Source organism: Tarenaya hassleriana, unplaced genomic scaffold (assembly GCF_000463585.1).
Source record: "Tarenaya hassleriana unplaced genomic scaffold, ASM46358v1 Cleome8, whole genome shotgun sequence".
Classification (NCBI taxonomy): domain Eukaryota; kingdom Viridiplantae; phylum Streptophyta; class Magnoliopsida; order Brassicales; family Cleomaceae; genus Tarenaya; species Tarenaya hassleriana.
This window is the reverse complement of record NW_010970490.1, coordinates 274,029-288,184: the sequence shown is the minus strand read 5'-3', so window position 1 is coordinate 288,184 and position 14,156 is coordinate 274,029. Positions and strand designations below refer to the sequence as shown.

Below are 14,156 nucleotides of genomic sequence, written 5' to 3'. Positions count from 1 at the left end.
CTCCTCTCTCCTTTTATCGTTCTCCCACCCACACACGCCTCGTTCGTGCCAAGCCTTAGCCTCACACACACTTGTGTCGCAGACACGCTCGAGCCCTAACTCACCACACGCGCGAACCTTCGTCTTCCCCTCTCTAGCTGCACTCTCCCTCACGCGCCTCTTCCCCGGCCGTTTCACCCGCCGGAGATCCTCCGGCTTCCTGCTTCTTCGTCTCTTCTCCGCCGCCTCCGGATATTTTATGCAGATCGGCGCCGGTATTCGGCTCCGATTGCTGGAGCGCGCTAGGGTTTGAGAAGGTTCGCCGAGAGGTCGGAGAATTGTCTGCGTTCTGACAGTAATTCGATAAGAATTTTTGTGGTCTTTGAGGGAATTGCACCATAGACTGAGGTCACCAAAGCAGATGATCTGATAAGGTACTTGATCTGCTTGAAGGAACGGTTGTGTTTGCCTTGTTGGTTAGAAAGCTTTTCAATTTCTTGTCTGGAGATGCAATCGAGGGGGAAAATGCTGATTGTATGAACAATTCTTTTGTTTTTACTCGTAGGAAGTCCCGCGAACTTTAGGAAGTAAGACAGAGCTTCTTCGCATCGTTAGAGAAGATCAATTTACTGATTTCTGGCGTTCTCTCGACTTTCCGGGTAAGTGATATGCTGGAAGGAAGGAAGATCAGTGAACGATTTGCCACATTGTTCAGTAGGTGCGACGCGTGGGATATTCGAACCACAGGAAGTAGAGATGGACTGTTCATACAAAGACAACAGTGTTGGTGAGTGACAGAGGTCGGTCGGTTGGATTAAGAAGAGGAACAATGGCGACAGATATGCAGAAACTGATCGGAACCAGTGAAGAGGATGATGATGAGGAAATGGATTTGGATGTGAAGGAGGAAGATGATGGAGATCAGCAGAACAGAGGACGGCATGCCGTTCAAGGCAGTTGTAGTAACGAATTCATGCATCAACAGTCATTCCAAGATCAAGTAAGCACACCTGGCGGAGGAGGAAGTCGCAGAAGCAGACCGCTTGAAGAGAAGGAGAGAACAAAGTTGAGAGAACGCCACCGAAGGGCCATAACTGCAAGAATCCTGGGAGGGCTGCGGAGGCATGGGAATTATAATCTGAGGGTTAGAGCTGATATCAATGATGTTATTGCAGCTTTGGCCAGGGAAGCTGGGTGGGTTGTTCTTCCAGATGGAACTACTTTTCCATCCAAATCCCAGGTACTTATTTCTCCCTGGCTATATAATGTGTCTGTATGTTCGAGTTGTATCAGTCTTTCTTTCTTTTTTTTTTTTTTTTTTTGGGGGGGGGGGGGGGGGTGTTTAGTTGGCCCAAATCTATTATGTTAAGGTTTCTGTTGTCTGAGACAATTGTTATGGACCAATGCTCCTCTGTAGTTTAACCTAAGAGTCTTCTTGGAAATGGTGTTATAACGATCTGTAGGATGTGAAAGAACAAAAAAGTGTTATAACGATCTGTAGGAGGTGAAAGAACAAAAAAGTTTGTTGTAGTCAGACAGGATGAGTTTGCGTTGATTGTCTAGTATTTCTTGTGTAAGTCAGAAGAACATGCTTAGATGGCATAATCCTCATGCATTTGTTCGCATGAACTATGATCCATCATTTTACTTTGTACATTGTTTGCAACGAGGTTGCAAAAGTTTGCTTGGAGTTATATATTCTGATTTATTCATTTTCAAAATGCTTAAATCTGTTCTCTAATGGTATTCCGGCTTGAACATTTTAGGGGACCAGACCTCCTGGTGGTTCTTCTACAGCAGGTGCTTCATTATCTTCCCAGATGGCATCGCAACAGACCTCACCTCCTGCCCTTAGAGGATTATCGCCTGGATTCAAAAGCTCAGGAGAGTTCAATTCATGCCATATGAAAGGTGTTTTTGTGCCCACACCATCACCTTATGATCTATCCCCAACCGGTATAACTCAACCTGCAGAAATGGTTAGCAGTGTAAATAAGACCGAGGCTCTCCCTCATGCCGGTAGTACCGTTGATGCTATCAATGCCAAACAGGTAATGAAGAGTGACTATTATCTGGACAAAGATTTTTCCTTTTCTTTTAGGGCAGTGTATTGTCATATACAATAATTTTCTTTGCATTGCATATTTGATCTCAATCAGTAGCTAGTGCCTTTAGGAAAATTATTCTACTGGTAGTCACCGGAGTATCAGGAAAGAATATCAAGAGAATAAAACAGCACAAATCTTACTACTAGGTTTCAGAATCGATCTTTCTGCCTATGCTTGATTTTGTCTCTATGAATGCATGTTCTAAATCGGATGGTTTTTCCTCATGTTTCCTGTATTGTAGGTGTCTGAGATACCTCGAAATCTGACCGAGCAAGATTTTTCTGGAACTCCCTATGTTCCCGTTTATATGATGTTACCGGTGAGCATCTCTGCTGTTATCCTTAACCTAGCCGTATTTTGAATTCCTCTGTTTTCTATTAAACAAATTGCCTTTTTTAAAAAAATTTGGCAGCTAGGGGTTATCAATATGAAGTGTGAATTGGCTGATCGAGATGGATTGCTGAAGCACTTGAGGACGTTGAAGTCAATCAATGTAGATGGAGTTAAAGTGGATTGCTGGTGGGGAATAGTCGAGGGAAATTCCCCTCAAGAGTATAACTGGACTGGATATAGGCAGCTTTTTCAGATTGTTCGAGATCTTAACCTTAAGATACAGGTCTGTTTTATACCTTCATAGGCATGCACTTTTGCTTTCGGGAATCTTCTTGTTGCCTTCATTTGTGGGGTTGCCTTGAAATATTCCAGCTACTGAGCTCCAGAAGCTTCTCAAGCATTCTTTTTTTCTGTCTCAGGTTCTGATGTCCTTTCATGAATGTGGAGGCAACGTTGGTGATGATGTTTGTATTCCACTTCCTCATTGGGTTGCAGAAATTGGCAGAAGCAATCCAGACATATATTTCACTGATAGAGAGGGAAGGCGAAATCCAGAATGTCTTTCTTGGGGTATTGACAAGGAACGGGTTTTCAGAGGCCGAACTGCTCTCGAGGTATACCTGATATAACTATTGACCATCATGCATTCATATTTGTTGAGTTAATTGATTCACTTGATTCTGCAATTATGCCTGATGATCTTCCGCAGGCATGCCATTATGGTCACTATTTCTTATGTTAATACATTGATCAAATGCCACACTTTGATAAGCTCAGATCCGACCTGATCTAAACTCTTTCTGTAGTAATAAGAGTGACAAAACTATTGTATTGTATTTTTATCGCGTTTGCGAGAGAAAAACATGCTGCCTAATTTTTCCAGTCCCAAGTTCTTCTTGTTATTGCCATGGCCATGCTTTGTTTTTCTTTTTCTACTTCTTTAGCACGTAGAGACTTCAACTAACAAAACCCTGTAACATTTCTTTATAATTTGTGGACTTGTTTTAGGTATACTTTGATTACATGAGAAGTTTTCGGATAGAACTTGCGGAGTTCTTTGAGGATGGTATAATATCTATGATTGACATTGGACTAGGCCCCTGTGGCGAGTTACGGTATCCTTCTTGTCCAATAAAGCACGGTTGGCGATATCCAGGCATTGGAGAATTTCAGGTGTTTTTCTTCACCATCCAATTTTTACTATTCTTAAGATGAGACAGCGTCTAGGTCTGCTTCAACGTGATGACTGTTCCATTTTTCTTGGCAGTGTTACGACAAGTATCTCTTAAAGAGCTTGAGGAAGGCAGCAGAAGCAAGGGGTCACCTGTTTTGGGCTCGAGGGCCCGATAATGCTGGTTCCTATAATTCCCAGCCACACGAAACTGGTTTCTTCTGTGACGGGGGTGATTACGATGACTTCTATGGGAGATTCTTTCTGAAATGGTACTCACAGGTTTTGATAGATCATACTGATCGAGTGCTTTCTCTTGCTAAATTGGCATTTGAAGGTACCTGCATTGCTGCAAAGGTGATTATTCGATTTGAACAAACCGACAAGCAAGGTTTTTGAGATATCATTTCGGATCTCTTCTGTGGGTTGATTTCAGCATATTTGATGTTTTTTTTTAATCGGTGAACAGCTCCCAGGTGTCCACTGGTGGTACAGAACGGTGAGCCACGCTGCTGAAATAACTGCTGGGTTTTACAACCCTTGCAACCATGACGGTTATGCTGCGGTTGCGTCTGTACTGAAGAAGCATGGAGCCTGTTTGAATTATGCACCGGGAGAAGTGCACGTGGTAAACCGTTCTGAGGATTTTTCTGGGGCGTTAGCAGAACCCGAGGCATTAGCCTGGCAGGTTACAATTTATGATTTCCTTCCTTCTTTCCACTTAAACATGTCCCTCACCAAACTCGGATGGATAAGAGGGTATCAAATCGCAGGCGTCGAACGCGGCATGGGACGCTGACATACCAATCGCTAGAGAGAGCGCTCTACCTTTCCATGACGGAGGGTATAACAAGATACTGGCAAGTGCCAAGTTTCTGAATGATCCAGACAGAAGGCATGTGTCTTGTTTTGCCTACAGTAGACTCAACCCAGCTCTCATGGAGGCTCAAAACCTTGTGGAATTCGAGCGGTTTGTCAAGAAAATGCATGGTAGAATAAAACCTATCCACCCCCATTGAGATCTGACATCTATCTTTTGAAATGTTTAATACATATGAATCTAAGATGTGGTTTTTGTTATGTTTTTTTTTTGTCTCATCAGGGGAAGCTGTAATGGATCAACCTCTCTGACATGTTTGCGTGATCTTGTCAATGGGAAGTTCATTGTTTAATCTAAGGCTAGAATCTTTCTTTTCCCTTGTAAATCGCCGGTAGACAAGATGACCAAAATCCTTTGGATAAACCCGTCTGATCTTTTTATTTTTCTTGTTACCCATAACATGTATCTAATATCTCTACTTTCAGACGAAATTATATGGCAACGGATCTACAGCCAATAACAACAAAAATATCATCAGTCGGAGCCTTTGGTATGGAGGAACACACCATTAATCCAACCGCCGTTTTCCTCGCAACCTCAACATCGACCACCACCGTGTAGCAATCCCTCCCGATCACAAAGACTCTGTTTCCGACGGCCACAAGCCGACATGGTTGCCTCGTCGCAAGCCTCCCAAGCCTAACCCACTTCCTCGTTTCCTTACACCACATTGTCAGCGTAGTTCCGAAACTCTGATCCAAAACGTAGAGATCGTCGCCCACCACAACTGCTGGACCTCGAAACCCTGATGCCATCTCGTCATCCACTTGTTTCCAGGTACCGGTCGATGGCTCGTACACTGCTGCTTGCACATTTGAAGTTTTCGAATACCCACCACCATGAACGTATATTCTCCCATCCATCACAAATGAATCGTCAATCCCGGGGACGATGTTTGTGTCTGAGAAAGATTCCCATGCCTTCGTGGAATCTTCATATACATCCCACGTTTGTGGAATGCTCGGCTCGAGCCCTACACCACCGATTGCATACATCTTTCCGTCCAATGTTTCACATGTAAAGTAGCACCTGAAACATGAGCATCAAACTATAGATATACCGGACTGAAACTTGTGCAGATGAAGAACAAACGATGATCTAAAAGTAAAGGAGAAAGGGAAGGGGCATTTTACCGCTTGGTCGAAAGGTGAGGAATTTGGTCCCAAGTGTTCTTGGCAACATCATAGCAGTATGCATTATGAGAAGCATCTTCTGACCAGCCACATCCATCCAGCACATACAGTCTCTTACCCATTGCTGCAAAACCCATGCCTTCTCTCATACATAAGTGAGGTGGATGTTCGTGAATCCTTCTCCACGATCTTTTTGATGAGTTAGGGTTTAGGGCATACAAATAAACACGGGCCGATGTGTCACGACACAATGCGTATATCCAAGATTCAGCCAAGTTGCCCTTCTTACGGTGATCATACCACTCCTCACTACACAGTAAATCTCTCCATCTTCTGGAAACACACTTCAGCCTCGTGTGATAGCATCTAGGAACTCTGGCCAAGCAGGAAAGAGATATGTCATCCGGAAGTCCATTTATGATCGGAATTTGTTTTTCTTCTGATTCATCTACACATTCGGACTCCTGTTCTGTACGTTCCATTCTTGAAATTCATCCACCAAATGAGACCCTATAAAGCAAGAGACACAAATAATTTTCAGAAATCACTATTCCTAAAATTACTTAGAACTCAAGTGACTTGTAATGTAGTTTGGAATTGGATTGGGTTCAACGTCCCTGACAGATTATTGCCTACTCAATTCATTTCTATGACAACTTTCGAAACAGAAAAAGAGAGACGTTTCACTTCCAAAGCTCAACAACGACAACGTCTTTCTTGAAATTACAAAACATTCAAAGGAAAATGAAAACGATGGCAGACAAAAACATTCAGAGAAAAATAAACTACGATCAAATTCAAACCGCCCTATATCAGTGCTGACAACTGGACCTTTCTAATTTCAGTGGCTATTGAAATTTTGTTCCCTAATTTCAGATTTGGCACCCAAAGTGTTTGGAAGCCAGGAAAACAGCCAAAACAAAATCTGGGAAAAGCCGAGAAAAGAAGAGCAGACAACAGGGCAAGCAGAAAGAAGGCAAAGACTCTATTTTGGGAAAATTCTCGGTTGATCATTCTACTCCATTGTGATAGCTTATATACTAATCATGTACAGGTGGCAATAACTATACAAGCAGAATTGTAACGGTAAATTCAGCTTACAAAACTCCCGTTCGTGTGTATCTAACACCTAACATTGACGAAAAATCCGAGTTTTGCTACTGAATTTGTGATCGATTCACAAAATCCTTCCATGCCAGATCACAAAAGTTCCAAATCCGCAGGTATTCCGATCTAAACGAGACATGCCAAGGAACCCTAGATCACAATGCGCCTCCGATCTGACTTGAGATCGCGACAGACAAATCTAAACCCTAAGATAGATACAGGAATCAAAAATGATTGTAAATTGAACAAAACTGACTTGAGATCGCGAGGAAATTCGGCAGAAACTTACCTGTCGGACAAATACCAAGGGAGAGCTCTCTGTTATTTTGTTAACTCTCACACGGCGAAGAAGAAAAAGGTCGCATCTCGATATCTTATATTTGCAAGAAGGCCACGCCATTTCGCATTGCATCTCTTTTTTCTTTCTTGCTTCTTCTCCCTATATTTTGCCCATAGGTCCTCGTACTATCTATATTTCACAAAAGAGATATTATATTTTTGTTTTAATCTGAAACACCCCTGAACCTCTCATGAGTCATGTGTACGTACATGCATACATACATACATACATACATACATACATACATACATACATACATACATACATACATACATACAATGATACATACATACATACATACATACATACATACATACATACATACATACATACATACATACATACAATGGGTCCTCTTAAGATATTTTGAGATGTCTTCTTCCCAGTCTCTCGTCAAATGGGAGCCTAGCGCGTGTATTTCACTCTCTCTCTCAACGCAGCATCTTTTATAATATCATCATCTACATCAGTGGAGAGATCATACAAAGATTACTTGGTGTTTGTATCAGTTCCAGAGATCTTTCTGATTGAAGATGAAGGATCAAGATTGTGCATTTATTTACCAAAAAGTAAAGAATGCTAGTGCATGCTTTCTGTTTGCACACGCGCCTCGCCATGAGTGTTGGCTCCTTTTGCTGAAAAGTCCATAGATCTATAGTCAAAGTCAATACGTTTATTTATTTCTGTTTTTTTTTTTCAATTTCCAATATTTCAAAAAGGAAGAGATCCCATTGTTATCCACAGTAAATGCTTTTCTTTGGCGGTCTCTTGGATTGGAGGGTTCTTGTTTGCTTTTGTCTCTCTCTCTGTCACCCAGTAAAGGAAAAAGCAACATCACGCTCACACGCAGATGAAGGGGAAAGAGAGAAGGCACGACAGATAATAGTGGTAACCCTAAAATCAAACCAGAAACCACCATTGTATATGGTGGAAGCTTTCTAGCTTTTCTTACTTCCCGGAGAGAGAGAGAGAGAGAGAGAGACCAGTGTTCTTAAGAAAATGTTCGGATGTTGTTGTCGGAAAACTGGGAATGAAGCGTTTTCTTTTGGATCTAATCTCTTTTGGATTGTGGAAAACGCCTGGTTGTGTTCGTGAGCTTGGAAACTTAGCTTGCATGTCTTTTCCCTCGAGTCAATAACTTTTCAAGTCTCGACCTTTGATTCCGTTTTCTTCTTATCCATTTATCCTTTAAAAAAACACTTCTCCCTCGCTTTATATCCTTAGCCACAAATTTCGAACCTTTTAGGGTAGAGATTTGCATCTCACCGGAATCGTATAAAGTTCGCTCCTCTAGGCGTAAATGCATGGATAGAAGAGATGCAATGGCGTTATCCGGGTCGGGTTCTTACTATATCCAGAGAGGAATATCCGGGTCGGGTCCTCCGACTCAACCGACGTTCCACGGATCACAAGGGATTCACCCTATGTCCAATTCAAACCCTCCGTTCGGGTCAAACACGGGAAGCTCCGCCGGATTCGGGTCTCCGCCTTTGTCCGTTGAGCATTCTCCGGCTGGCGCTCCGTCCTCTACGGCGGCGGTTCCGCCCCACGTCGGCATGAATGTGGTTGCTCCGCCGCCGGGCGAGATGCCCGTGAAGAGGAAGAGAGGGCGGCCGAGGAAATACGGACAAGACGGTTCCGTGTCGCTGGCATTGTCTCCGTCTGTTTCGACCATGACCCCAAACCCTAACAGACGCGGCCGTGGACGGCCTCCGGGATCGGGCCGCAAACAACGGTTAGCTTCCATCGGTAAGACTCTCTTCCTTCGGATCTCTTCTGCGAATTTGCCTCTTATGCTTATGTTCATGTAAATGTATGGATACGCTTAGCGCCGGAAAAAATGGCTGAGAATCATATGAGCTTATTATCTATGTTTTGTCTGTACATAATATGGATACATGTATTTTTGCTTGGAGGATTAACCAAAAAGCGACGGAATTTTTAATGCTGATTATGGGTTTGGAATATAATTTTTTATTCCTACATGCGAGTCTGACGGATTCCTCGTTACATCTCCGTCTGACAACTTCGTATTTAAGAGTTCACCATTCACAGAACTTGCTATTTCTGGATTCCTCGATGCTAAATCCCAAATGGGTCTTCTTGGATTTTTTTTTATAGGTGATTATCTGCCTTCTTCCTCAGGAATGAGCTTCACACCCCACGTCATCACGGTTTCCATAGGCGAAGTAGGCTTTCTTCTCTATCTGTATATTTCTGTATCAGATAGTATAGTATTCTGTGTATATATATCAAAGATTCAACTGTTTTTTTTTTCTTCAGATTATCTTCCCCTCTTGTTACTGATCGGTATCTTGTTCATAGGACATTGCAGCAAAGGTGTCAGCTTTCTCGCAGCAAGGTCCGAGGGCCATTTGCATCTTATCCGCAAGTGGCGCCGTCTCTACTGCAACTCTTCATCAGTCTTCATCTTCCCCAGTGGCCATTACATACGAGGTTGTATTTCTTTTCATCTCATCCCTTCAAAACAAGACATGCTTACTGTGTTTATCGTGTCTGTGTATGTTTAGGGCCGGTTTGAGATCCTCTCTCTGTCTGCATCATATCTGGTCACGAGCGATGGAAGCTACCGGAACCGAGCTGGAAATCTTTCAGTCTCGCTCGCTAGCCCGGATGGACGAGTCATTGGCGGTGGAATCGGAGGGCCACTGGTTGCAGCCAGTGTTGTTCAGGTGCTTTTTCTTCTCTTTTCTTGTAAGCTGGCTCGGGTGAAACAGAGATCTTGATGGGTTGCTGCTTGCATTGCATGGCAGGTTATTGTCGGAAGTTTCATATGGGCGGCTCCGAAGGTGAAGAACAAGAAACGAGAAGAAGCTTCCTCCGAGGTTGTCCAAGACGACACCACTAACGATCAAACGCTTGACGACAACTCGGTCTCGCCCGTGACTCAGCTGGGTCAGAACATCATTCCGACATCTGTAGGCATGTGGTCGACTGGCTCACGTCCCATGGACATGCGTCATGCCCATATGGACATCGATCTCATGCGTGGATGATGATGACGACATACCAGGCCATCTCTTCCCACTTTCCCCCCTCGCCATATATAAGCATGGAACTTAGGAAGACGAAGAAGATAGAGCTAACCTTGGGAAACGTTAGAAAGACTCGTGATTTTGAATCTCCAGTTTGTATTTATCTTTAGCTGATAAATCGATCAAATGACGGTTCTTGACTTGTGAAATATTCCTGAATTTATCTTTAGTCTGTATTTATCAATGTTGGCTTTTGGATTTTACCATTCTACCCTTCCCCCCCCTTTTTCTTCTTATGGGCCGTGATTATTGGGCCTTCGCTGATGGGTTTTATTTTCACACGTGGCCCTTTTTCTCTAGCTTTCTCCTTGAGTTTTGTCTCTGTGTTAAAATGCATTTGAAAATTTTCGGTTGATGCATTTGAAAATTAATTTCAATATTTTTGCACATCGAACTAATAACATCCGGAATTAATTATTTTTGTGAATATTATTATTGGAAGTGCTTTACAAGTATAAAGTCGTCATCATACATTAATCTGACACTTTTGACTCCGAAAAAAAACACACATATTAACTCCGATTCCTTGAATGCTTAATCAGAAAGTTCCCATCGGACCGCTAATAATGTTACATTACCTTTGCCGAAGCTTGTTCTGTCTCTCCCAATACTCGTTCACCCACTTCTCAACCTTTCTCTCTGCACTTACTTTTCTCGCAAGAAACCTCTCGAGTTCAGATTCCTTGTAAGGAGGCGGCATCGAACAAGCAACCTTGTCACTCGGAGACGTAACCATCGAATCGTCCATGCATTTCCTCACCGGCCCTTCATCGGTCGGACAAGCCATTGTCTCTGAGCACACCTCTTTTGCTCCTTCCGGCACTTTCACTTCCATCTTCAGCAGTTTTGCGTAGTCTTGTAACAGATGCAGCATGTAATCATACACGTACTTCATCTCCAGATTCTTCTGTATGAACCCACTTCCCTTTCTCCCTATGGCTTCGGCCTATATATATATCGAATCGGATCAGCACGATCAGATGGTTAAAGATGTTTTCTTGGTGGGTTTGAACTTACTTTGTCAGTGTTGCTGTTGCCCCATTCCACGGCGAACTTGATGTCTCTGCACTTGCTGTAAGGCCTGATCGGCCAATAATGCTGCATCGGCACCATGCTTCTGCTGAAGAAATCATGGTACTCGGGCTTTACCAACAATGTCATGCTGTCACACGCTAGTATATACTTCTCGCTCACCGACCATGCCACCCCTTCTATGTAAATCTTGTACCTTTTTAACAGATTTGAGTCAAGATTCGAGCATATCATCTAGAAACACCCATCAAAGATGGCCAAGAGCATATATATGTGTATATATACCTATGCGTGCATTGGTCTTCTAAATTCGAATCCTTGAACCCTTGTGCAATTTCTTTCACCCAGTCCTGAAAGACGTTTATATATAAAGGGGTCATGATATATGATTGCATATCTACATATATACGCATGCGATTATGCATAAACGTGTGTGTGTGTGTGTATATATATATGTATAACTACCTGGGCATAAAGATGGACCATGGGATCATACTTGTCGGAGAAGTTACAACGCATGAGCTCTGCCCTTAAAGAAGACACACCAGGATTTCCTTTCCAGTAGGCGTACGGAACTCTGTCCTTCCATTTCACTCTCTTGTTCCCTTCTGCTATGCCCTCTGATAACTTGTTCCACGCCTTTATGTTCACCTCCGGCCTAACATCAAATGGTTGTTTAATCTGGTCATCTGATCTGTGTATATAGTTGCCACATATGCTGATGAAAATGAAAGGATCAGAGAGGGAAACGAAAGAGACATTACCAGCCCCAGAAGCTCCAATCGGGGAAGACGATGTCAAACGCGTCTCTGTGACCGCAGTAGTGAAAGAGCGGCGGGGGAGGCAACGTGGCGTTCACTCCTTGGTAATCACGTTTCCAGATCGCGGGTCTGTCGTGGCACATGAACAGAAGCTCGAGATCCGGAACGCCACCGGGGTACAACCTTAGCAGCTGCACTATCCCCCAAATCGTGAACACGTCCCTTGTCTGAAACGCCTTATCGTACTGTTCCACGTACACTTTCCCTCCTTTTATCACCAACCTGAAGTGTGCCTTTGGTCTTGCCCTCTCCAACGTCTCTCTCGTGATGCCCTCTTTCCGCCAGGCGTCGAGATCTCGGTGTATCCACCGGAAGTAGTCAGGACACGGCTCTGTCTCCGTGGCCGAGAGATCGGAGAGTTCCCACTTTGTCGGGTAGTTTGAAGGGCATGCCTGTGGAATGGTCTGATTGGCTGAGCAGCTCAACGGAATCTTGACTTCTGTTCTAGGGCTGTTCGTATTGTTTCTTGTGGCCAAAGGTACTAATTGGATTCGACCCTCTCTCACCACGACCTAGAGAACAGCCAAAAACAAGAAAAGACATAGTTCTTATGTTGAATTTGCGAGGGAAAACAGGGTAATACATACAGAAGACGCTGCATCTATACACGATCATGTACAGCCCTTTTCATCGTATACTGGTATGGAAACAAGGGTTATGTACGGTTCGTGTACGTACGGACACGGTGCACGTGCGTTGGAATCGTGGCGGGATTGAGAGGAACATACCATATCCATCCAGCAGAGGGAGGCGCCGAGGAGGAAGAAGATGAAGATAGTAGTGGTGATCCATGTCCTGGCCAATCTGGAAGTTATGTTCTGAAACGCTGTGTTCTGTTTCGGGGTTCCAAGCGGAGATTGCACCACGTGATAATTCCCATGCCCGCTCTCTCCCATGGAAGGGGGATCCAAAGCTAAAGTACACGAAGAGAGACGGCTAATTTTGATCTCACAACCTCATAGAACTTGTCGTGGTTCTCTTTAAGACAATATGTTCCGAGGATTTCTTCACCATATTTCTACGTTTGATTAGGATAAATCAATCAATAGGGATTGATGAAAACGAAAGCAACTCCCCAAGTCAAATTCTTCATGCTCCCTGCGAATAACCCTAATATATATATATATATATATTGGAATAAAGTTATGGATACGTATCGATTCTTCATTTTTCCGTGGAGAGAAAAAAAAAACTGAATGCGCCTTTCAACACGGGAGGCATGAAATCGATGGATAAATTGAGCCCAACGGAAAGCTAAAATCGATGGATAATTTGTTTTCCCTTTATTTTTTTTTTTACGATTTAATATGGTTTGTATATCTAAATTTTTTTAGAATATTCGAATTTGTGTATTTAAATCAGGGTTTCAATTTGAGATTGGACTCGCCTCCTCTTTCTTTAGTTTCTACTTTCTAGAGTTTATGAGATTGGAAATGAACAGTAAGAGATAATTATTAGAGGGAAGAAAAAAAGAGAGGGTGAGAAGATTTTTATCATTTAAGAGAAACAGGTCTAATAATGGTAACCTTCTAAGTTTAATGATAATTTAATAAAAACATGTATATTTTATTATTCATATTCGACTCCAATTATTCGGATATTTTCGGAATAAAAAGGGGTAATCGCATAATTAGTGAAACCTATTTTCTCTGGCTTAATTTCTTCGAACCATTAAGAGTCATGCCGCACCATGACAAATCAAAATGCTTGTTTTTTTTTTCTTCCACACGCCAAAAAAAAAGGGGACAAATCAAAGTGTTGAATAACCCAAAAATAAAATAAAAATTTGAATAGTCAGATAATAAAAACATAGGGCCGCAACCTAAAATGCTTAAGATTAGGTATGCAGTTGCAACAAGTCCAAGTCTGCATTTATCTTTGTATTATCTCAGAACTTTAATATATATATTTAATTGACTATTTCCTTTTTCTTTCTTTCTTTCTTTTTTTTTTAATTTTTATATTTAACGTGTACTAGGAGCATTTACATCTTAAGTTGATTATTATGATATAATAATACGACCCCATTGTCAAATCACGTCATTAGTCCACCTCACCACCAATTTTATTAGTTTTCTATGATAGGATATTATAATTATTTGGGTCGTTCTTCGTATGTCAATTTTTTGTGATTAAATAGAATTCGTCTTAAACCACACAAAGCATATCATAAAACTGAGAATATATATATATATA

At 42.4% G+C, this 14,156-nt stretch overlaps 4 protein-coding genes across 4 annotated transcripts; 2 read left to right on the top strand and 2 right to left on the bottom strand.

Annotated features, from left to right (window-relative positions):
• The first annotated feature begins 14 nt into the window (after positions 1-14).
• LOC104802027 (beta-amylase 7) lies at positions 15-4,836 on the top strand. The gene is made up of 11 exons (XM_010525438.2): positions 15-413; positions 545-1,219; positions 1,746-2,030; positions 2,329-2,406; positions 2,500-2,703; positions 2,840-3,034; positions 3,429-3,593; positions 3,688-3,948; positions 4,061-4,279; positions 4,365-4,581; positions 4,694-4,836. Exons 2-11 carry the CDS (start codon positions 809-811, stop codon positions 4,720-4,722), a joined length of 2,064 nt encoding a protein of 687 aa, XP_010523740.1. The 5' UTR covers positions 15-413; positions 545-808; the 3' UTR covers positions 4,723-4,836.
• On the bottom strand, positions 4,825-7,101 carry LOC104802029 (F-box/kelch-repeat protein SKIP4). The gene is made up of 3 exons (XM_010525439.1): positions 7,001-7,101; positions 5,605-6,114; positions 4,825-5,500 (listed from the first exon to the last, which is right to left on the bottom strand). Exons 2-3 carry the CDS (start codon positions 6,084-6,086, stop codon positions 4,903-4,905), a joined length of 1,080 nt encoding a protein of 359 aa, XP_010523741.1. The 5' UTR covers positions 6,087-6,114; positions 7,001-7,101; the 3' UTR covers positions 4,825-4,902.
• A 687-nt stretch (positions 7,102-7,788) lies between these two features.
• LOC104802026 (AT-hook motif nuclear-localized protein 9-like) lies at positions 7,789-10,310 on the top strand. Its single transcript, XM_010525437.2, has 5 exons — positions 7,789-8,800; positions 9,173-9,240; positions 9,377-9,508; positions 9,583-9,744; positions 9,826-10,310. Exons 1-5 carry the CDS (start codon positions 8,356-8,358, stop codon positions 10,066-10,068), a joined length of 1,050 nt encoding a protein of 349 aa, XP_010523739.1. The 5' UTR covers positions 7,789-8,355; the 3' UTR covers positions 10,069-10,310.
• Positions 10,311-10,514: 204 nt separating this feature from the next.
• Positions 10,515-13,037, bottom strand: LOC104802025 (O-glucosyltransferase rumi homolog). Its single transcript, XM_010525436.2, has 6 exons — positions 12,689-13,037; positions 11,904-12,472; positions 11,605-11,797; positions 11,425-11,489; positions 11,125-11,335; positions 10,515-11,053 (listed from the first exon to the last, which is right to left on the bottom strand). Exons 1-6 carry the CDS (start codon positions 12,854-12,856, stop codon positions 10,682-10,684), a joined length of 1,578 nt encoding a protein of 525 aa, XP_010523738.1. The 5' UTR covers positions 12,857-13,037; the 3' UTR covers positions 10,515-10,681.
• Positions 13,038-14,156: the final 1,119 nt, after the last annotated feature.

Bases quoted from the DNA above. Each gene is read 5' to 3' on its own strand.
- LOC104802025 (XM_010525436.2), bottom strand. From the start codon at position 12,856: ATGGGAGAGAGCGGGCATGGGAATTATCACGTGGTGCAATCTCCGCTT. The intron at 11,798-11,903 runs GTAATGTCTCTT...ATTTGATGTTAG, and splicing joins GATTGGAGCTTCTGGGGCTG to GCCGGAGGTGAACATAAAGG. The intron at 11,490-11,604 runs GTAGTTATACAT...AACGTCTTTCAG, and splicing joins TGGTCCATCTTTATGCCCAG to GACTGGGTGAAAGAAATTGC.
- LOC104802027 (XM_010525438.2), top strand. From the start codon at position 809: ATGGCGACAGATATGCAGAAACTGATCGGAACCAGTGAAGAGGATGAT. The intron at 2,031-2,328 runs GTAATGAAGAGT...CCTGTATTGTAG, and splicing joins ATGCTATCAATGCCAAACAG to GTGTCTGAGATACCTCGAAA. The intron at 2,704-2,839 runs GTCTGTTTTATA...TTTCTGTCTCAG, and splicing joins ATCTTAACCTTAAGATACAG to GTTCTGATGTCCTTTCATGA.
- LOC104802029 (XM_010525439.1), bottom strand. From the start codon at position 6,086: ATGGAACGTACAGAACAGGAGTCCGAATGTGTAGATGAATCAGAAGAA. The intron at 5,501-5,604 runs GTAAAATGCCCC...CTCATGTTTCAG, and splicing joins CCTCACCTTTCGACCAAGCG to GTGCTACTTTACATGTGAAA.
- LOC104802026 (XM_010525437.2), top strand. From the start codon at position 8,356: ATGGATAGAAGAGATGCAATGGCGTTATCCGGGTCGGGTTCTTACTAT. The intron at 8,801-9,172 runs GTAAGACTCTCT...TTTTTTTTATAG, and splicing joins ACAACGGTTAGCTTCCATCG to GTGATTATCTGCCTTCTTCC. The intron at 9,241-9,376 runs GTAGGCTTTCTT...TCTTGTTCATAG, and splicing joins TCACGGTTTCCATAGGCGAA to GACATTGCAGCAAAGGTGTC.